The sequence below is a fragment of the Zosterops lateralis genome, assembly GCF_965231275.1.
Source record: "Zosterops lateralis genome assembly, chromosome: 23".
Taxonomy (NCBI): Eukaryota; Metazoa; Chordata; class Aves; order Passeriformes; family Zosteropidae; genus Zosterops; species Zosterops lateralis.
The window spans coordinates 2,627,669-2,635,059 of NC_139783.1; the positions used below are offsets into that span (position 1 = coordinate 2,627,669).

General features: G+C 53.9%; 1 protein-coding gene across 1 annotated transcript; it reads left to right on the forward strand.

The window, feature by feature from the left end:
• Positions 1 to 3,428: 3,428 nt before the first annotated feature.
• LOC310918329 (olfactory receptor 14J1-like) lies at positions 3,429 to 4,361 on the forward strand (the record flags this gene model as incomplete). Its single annotated transcript, XM_083877182.1, has 1 exon — positions 3,429 to 4,361. The coding sequence occupies one exon, from the start codon at positions 3,429 to 3,431 to the stop codon at positions 4,359 to 4,361; it is 933 nt and encodes a 310-aa protein (XP_083733308.1).
• Positions 4,362 to 7,391: the final 3,030 nt, after the last annotated feature.

Consider the following 7,391-nt stretch of genomic DNA (forward strand, 5'->3'; position numbering starts at 1 on the left):
AAGAGCTCTGCAGTGCTCATCTCATCCAAACCCCTGCCATGAGCAGGGACATCTTTCAGCAGATCAGGTTGTTTAGAGCCCTGTCCCAGCTGGACTGGAATGTTTCCAGGGATGGGACATTGTCCACCTCCCTGGGAACCTGTCCTGGTGGATCACCAACCTCACCATCAAAAAATTCCTCCTTATCTCTCCTTATCTGAACTTCCCTTCCTTTAGTTTAAAAACACCACACTTTGTCCTTTTGGGACAGGCCCTACTAAAACCTTTATCCCCTATTGCATTCCAAATGAGCTGAGTTTCCATGGCAATGGCCAGGCCAGGTGACCCAGGTGTGGTGTCCCAGGGAGGGCTGCCATGGAAACAGTGGCCAGCCCTGACCCTTTCTGTCTGCCTGAGCTGCCTTTGGCCCTGGCAGTGGCGTTTGCTGCTGGTCCCGCGGCGCCTGAGCAGCCAGCGCGGCACAGGGCAGGTGGCCATGGCACAGCCCCCAGCAAGGGATCCCCTCTGCCTCTGGGCACTGACACCAGCCCTGAGCAAGGGGCCCAGGCAGTGGGCTCAGGGCAGTGCCCGTGGCCACAGCCCCTTGCCATGGCCCAGGCCAGCTGGGCATGATGATCCACCCTCACTCCTGGCCCAGGCCAGCCTTGCACTGCCCTTCCCCACTGCCTGTCTGCACACAAGCACTTCCAGGCCTCTCTGCATTTCCCTTCCCTCACTCTGGGCTCACTCACACACCTCCCAACAACCCACCTGCAGCTTGGAGCTGCAAGGAGTTCAAAGCTTGTCTGGCCTTCAGCAGTTGGTCTAATTCTGCCTTCAGCCAACTCTGGATTTGTGTTTCTTGCAGAACTTCCTGTGTGTCTAAATCATTCCTTGCATGGTTCTGCCTTGGGGAAGGGGAACCTCCTTGGTGACACCTTGGCCTTGGCACACACTTGAGGAGATTGTCTGTTTTCACTGGGGATACTCAGGAGTTTTAGATTGCTTAAAAAAATAAAAAAAGAAAAACCCTATGTTGGCTGAGTGCCGCCAGTTTTTCAAGCAAAGCAGGTCCCAGGTGAGTGAGGAGAGACAGGATGGGGTTTGGAAATGTACAGCAAGGTTGTCCACACTGGGCCAGAGCTCAAGGCACAGCTTCTCTGAGCAGGGCAGACCTCCTTGGGAGAGACTGTGGATCAATATCAGTCACTGAATGCGTCAGGCACCGCTTCTCTAAAGAGAACAGTAATAAAATACCTCCTTTCAAATAGAAATATGTATTTCTTTGAAGCTCTTGGAAACTTTTCTCCATAACTGCAGGAGGAAAACTTCCTAATGAACTGCACCAGAACAGAGGGAAATCAAGGCACAGCCATGGTTTGTCAGCACTTGTTTGATCCTAATGAGTCCCGTGGTGCATTTGGAGTTGAGCCCTGGAACCTCAGGGCCTGAGAGGAGATTGCACAAACCTTTCCAGGAGTCAAAGTCAGGAGAAATACCCAAAGTGTCTGGAAGCATTAATGGTTCCCCTTGAAGTCCATCCCCAACACAGACTCCTTATGGAGTCCTTGGAGGTGAGACTTGGAGGCCAGGATTGCACAAAAGCTTCTCAGAGATTCAGTGTGGGAGGGAAAATCCAAAGTACCTTAAACACCTTGAGTATCTCAAAGCATTAATGAGCCCCACTGAGTGTCAATGCAAAGCTCCCAAGGGACTCATTAAAGCAGATAATTGGAGGCCAACTATCACACACAGCACTCAGACTCAGTGTCAAAAAGTAGTTCCTTAATAAACTTTGAGTAGTGTGAAGTGCTAATGAGCCTCACTGAGTGTTGTTACTGACTCAGAATCCCAAGGGACTTGTTAAAGTAGATAATTGGGGCCATGATTGCACAAACCTCTCACAGAGTCAGTTTTAAAAGGGAAACTCCAAGTACCTTAAAATAACTAAAGTATCTTGAAGCATTAACGAGCCCCACTGAGTGTCATTACTGACAAACCCTCTCAAGGGACTAATTACAGCAGATAACTGGATAGCACAAACCTCTTAGAGATTCCAAGGCAAAAGCAAAACCCAAAGTCTTTTGAAAAACCTGTCACCACTGCCTGCAGTTCTCTGTTCTGCCTGGGGCCTGGGGACACTTTCTCTCTCCTGTCCCTCAGTGGGACCCATTGAAACTTCAGAAAACTTTGGAGCTGGATTCTGACTTGGAGCTCTTAAGTGGTTTCTTTATCTCCCTCTCAGGGACTGATGTTCAGGGCCTCAGCACAAGCCCCGAGAGGGTCATTAAAGTCCTTGTGCTGTGTCTGTGCTGTTGAGCTGGGCTGGGCTCCTGGCACAGAGGCAGCTCCTGGCAACCAAGAAGAGCTTAAAACCACATTTCTCTTGATGAGCAGCTCTTCTCCCAGCCCAGCAGGGCTGGGGCACTGCCTGCAGCCACCCTGGGCACAGCACACAGGCACAGAGAGCTTCAATCACTCAGGGCTGGGAAGGGGCTCAGAAGTGCCTGGGGGAGAATCACTCCCAGCCCTTGGCACAGGAACCTCTGGCTGCAGGACAATGCAGCTGCAGCTCCTGCAGTCCTCTCCTAAAGCTGGAACATGCCAATGCCTACAGACTCTGTGAGTACATTCTCTGCTTGTCTCCTGTGTAGAGCAGCCAGGGGTGCCCAGGGCTGTCCTGCAGAGCAGGGTCCTGCAGCCCAGGGCGCTGTGCTGGGGCAGGGACTCTGCTGCCTGCCAGGGACAGCTCTCAGCCAGCCCTGGGAGCTGCTCCCAGCACTGGGGGACAAGATCTGGGTGGAAGGAGACAGCTGGTAAGGCTTGGAAGTGTTCTCCTTGTGTAGTGAGGATGTTGCAGTGTTCAGGACTGTACTCAGAATTATATATAACTCCAGAAAATTTCCAAGTACGTTATTCAAGGAGCACAGCAAGGCAGGGGCTGCTAAAACAGGGAAATCCTGCATTTTAATCTACTACTTTGGATAGCCTTGATTGGAAATTGCACATATATATTCATCACTCAGTTCAGGGTTAGAAAAATAAAACTATTTTCTCTCAGATCCTACTAAACCAGGCAGTGACAGACATCAGCACAGGGCCCCTTGCAGGCAGCACCAGAATCACTTTTCCAGCCTCCTCAGGGTTGCTCTGAGGTTGCCATCAGAGCCTGCAGATCCAGAGCTGCCCCTGGGCAGTGCCTGAGCTGGGAGGGCTCTGCAGGGCAGAGCTGAGCCCCCAGGGCTGGGCTGGGCTCTGGCAGCACTGGCAGGGCCCAGCCCTGGGCACAGGGAAGCAGCTGCAGGCTGGGACAGCTCCAGGCAGCAGAGCCCTGGGCAGGCAGTGGGGGGAAAGTTCCACCAAGCTGTGCTGGGATATTGAAAGTCCTCTCCAAACTGAACTATCCCATGATTACTCTTTTTACAGATCCCCATACCAAGACACCACAAATGTCCAACAGCAGCTCCATCAGCCACTTCCTCCTGCTGCCATTGGCAGACACAAGGCAGCTGCAGCTCCTGCACTTCTGCCTCTTCCTGGGCATCTCCCTGGCTGCCCTCCTGGCCAACGGCCTCGTCATCAGCGCCTCAGCCTGCGGCCACCACCTGCACAGCCCCATGTTCTTCTTCCTGCTCCACCTGGCCCTCAGTGACCTGGGCTGCATCTGCACCACTGTCCCCAAAGCCATGCACAATTCCCTCTGGGACACCAGGGACATCTCCTACACAGGATGTGCTGCTCAGCTCTTTTTCTTTCTGTTCTTTATCACAGCAGAATTTTATCTCCTGACCATCATGTGCTACAACCGCTACGTGTCCATCTGCAAACCCCTGCACTACGGGACCCTCCTGGGCAGCAGAGCTTGTGCCCACATGGCAGCAGCTGCCTGGGCCAGTGCCTTTCTCAATGCTCTTTTGCAAACAGTCAATACATTTTCCCTGCCCCTGTGCCATGGCAATACCCTGGGCCAGTTCTTCTGTGAAATCCCCCAGATCCTCAAGCTCTCCTGTTCACGCTCCAACCTCAGGAAACTTGGGTTCATTGCAGTTAGTGCCTATTTAGCACTTGGGTGTTTTGTGTTCATTGTTTTCTCCTATGTGCAGATCTTCAGGGCTGTGCTGAGGATCCCCTCTGAGCAGGGACGGCACAAAGCCTTTTCCACCTGCCTCCCTCACCTGGCTGTGGTCTCCCTGTTTGTGAGCCCTGCCCTGTTTGCTCATCTGAAGTTGCCCTCCAACTCCTTCCCATCCCTGGATCTGGCCCTGTCAGTTCTGTACTCGGTGGTGTCTCCAGCCCTGAACCCCCTCATCTACAGCCTGAGGAACCAGGAGCTTAAGGCTGCAGTGTGGAAACTGATGACTGGATGGTTTCAGAAACATTAAACTGCTGGCCTATTTCTGCAATTAATTTGTAATAAAAGTATTCTTTGATAATTCTTGTTGATTTCATTTTGGAGTTCCTCTTTGTTTGTTTTACTTCATAATTCTTAACCAGAAAGAAATGTCACTGTTTGTGCCATTTCTCATTTTATTTCTCTCGACCATCCCTGTGGCCACAGACTGTGTCAACGAGGGGCTGTACTCTTGGTGGCTTTAAAGGAACTCAAGGATCTGCCAGCCAAGTTTTCAGCAGAGATGCCCCTTTTGTTCCCTTCTCTGCAGCTGCAGCAGCAATGTCTGTGTGCAGAGCTGGGGGCAGATCAGGGCTGGCACAGCAGCTGTGCCCAGGAGCAGCAGCCCTTGGTGCTGCCAGTGCTGCTGCCGTGGCCCTGCCCCGCTGCCCTCCTGGCCCTGGTGTTGCTGTAGGGCCTGAGGGCTCTCGGGGCCGGGCACAGGGCTGGGGGTGGCAGTGCCGGGGCTGCAGCAGGGACAGGCCATGGGCACTGCTGGGGCAGCGCTGACGCCTCGGGGCAGGGCCTGGGGGCTCCAGGCTCCTTGCCCAGGCTCTCTCCAGAAGACGCCCAGGCCAACGCTCAGCACAGAAAAGCCCCGGGAGCAGCCCCAGGCTGGCCCTGGGCAGGCTGGGGGCAAACAGCAGGGCTGGGGCTCTGCAAGGGCCCTGGGGGAGACAGGCAGGAGCAGCAGAGCAGGGGCTGATCCATCCCCACTGCGCTGGACATCCCAGGGCAGCGTCCCAGAGCGTCCTCATGCCCCTGCCAACAACATCCCCCCTGGGCAGCCCTGGCCTCTCCCCCAGCTCACACAGGGGCCGCATCCTTGCAGGCACAGACACGGCAGCACTGCCTCAGGAGCCCCTGTTTGCACTGCCCAGAGCAGGCCTCAGCACCCCCATGCTGTTGGTGTGGGGAGATGAACCTGAGGGAGCACAAATGCCATCAGCCCCTGGGGCCAGGAAGGGCTGGGCCACAGCAGGGAAACCACTCAGCTTTGGTGTGGCCTCTGTTGGAGTCAGCTGTTGGAGTCCAGGGCATCCCTCTGGGCACTCTGGATGGTCACAGACCTCAGTAGAGAGGCCTGGGACTCGAGAAAGAGAGTCTGGGGTCTGTGCAGTGGGGTTTTGCCTGGCACAGAGCCCAGGAAGACACAGTCTTTGATTTTGGTCCATGTGAAAAACATCAAACACAGAGAAGAATTGCAAGTCACAAATGTATGACAGACAGTAGTGTAGTTATCACCATGTAGAAGATTTTGTAGTTTAGCGTTTTTAGGATGTAGATGCAATGGGACAAGGTGGAGATTTTAGGGCGGTGCCCTGAGTTCTTCTTCTTCTCCCTTGGCATCCATCTTCTGGGGGCATGTTGGAATGATTATCACACAATTCTCCACTCCTGGCTGCAGCCTCTGGAGATTCATTCTCTGCATTCAGCCAGGCCTGCATTCCCTAACAACTCCAGATACCCTGTGATGTTTTCTTAGGGTAGAACAGTAACAATGAAAACCTCACCAATGGCACAACTCCTCAGCCCATCAGGAAAAAAAAGGACAAGTTCTAAGGTTCTCCAAATATTTGATCTGCTTTGCTGCAAGAGTTGTGCTGCACTTGTGGTGTGGAAAGCCAAGAGAAGCCGCAGTTGGTGCCACATCTTGTGACAGAAATTTGACCTCATTCTCCAGGGAAGGATCTTGAAAAGGGCAGACATGACTGTGAAGTAGATTGTGGGAAAATTGAAACAGATTTCCAGAAGTGAAATGAAAATGGAAAGAAACAATCCAAGATGTTTTCTGCCATGGATTTCTATGCTCCCCTTTTCCATGTTGTCCTACTTCTCCATCCCATTCATTCCAAATGGATCTCACCTCTAAGACCAATGACTTAGCCAGTTTTAGACACTGTAAAATACCATGAGCTACACACAGTTTGCCTTCCCCTGTTCTTGTTGGAAAGCAATGCTGGAGCCACAAGTGCAGGGCTTGGGACAGGCATGAATCCTCCAGGCAGGGAATGTGCCCTGACAGTGTGTGAGCCTGAGCAGGGCCAATGGCCAGCAGCGTTGCTGTGCTCGGGTTCCATGGAAGCATCCCAGGAGCAGCTGCTGAGGTCAGGAGCCATGGCAGGCACCAGGCTGCTCCAAAGGCCCTTGGCAGGGTGGGCTCCTGGGCTGGCTCTGTGTGCCAGGAGCCGGCAGCGCTGGGTGCAGGGAGCCCAGGGAGGGCACAGAAATGCTGGGCTGGGAAATGCTGGGGAGGACAGCGAGATGGGCGTGTGCAGCCGGCCAGGGCACAGCAGCAGCACGCACAGGGGGCACAGCCTGCAGGACACATGGCCAAGGGCTGGGCAGGGCTGGCAGGGCCACAGGCACCCAGGCCTTTGTCCCCTGGGCTCTGGCAGCGCCTCTGGAGGCCCCACAGGAGGAACTTTCCTTTCAGGGCCTGCACTTTGCTCCTCCCTGGCTCCTCCCTGAGGAGGCTGGCAGGGCTTGCAGTTTGATGCCATTTGTCCTTGCTGCCCCTGCCATCCCACTGGCCCACAAAGAGCCCCGAGGCACCCGGGAGGGACAGGCCCTGCTGTGCCAGGCCTGGGCTCAGGGCTTGGCCTTTCTGCTCCCTCCAGCCAAGCCAGGCCTTGCTCAGCACTGCAGTTCCTGCTGCTGTGCCCCAAGCTGGCTCGGCCGCTGTTGGAAAGGGACTTGAGGTACCTCGATCCCCTCAGGGGGCACATGGGAGAAAACAACAAACTTCTCACCAGGGTGGAGAACAAACTTATAACTTGCAAATTTCAGAGAATGAGCTACATGAGAAATCTTAAAGCACCATGGAATTCCAGTAAATCACTTCACAAAGCATTGAGTGAGCAAACTCTGACCTGTCCAACTTAACAGTTCTCCAGATTTTTAGAAGAGGTTAGTCAGGAGAAGAAAGAGAGAGAGCAAGAGAGGAGATCCACAGTCACCCTTGGATCCAGCACCATCTCAGCTGCTGGGAGCTCTGGGGACATGGGACGTGTCAGTGTCA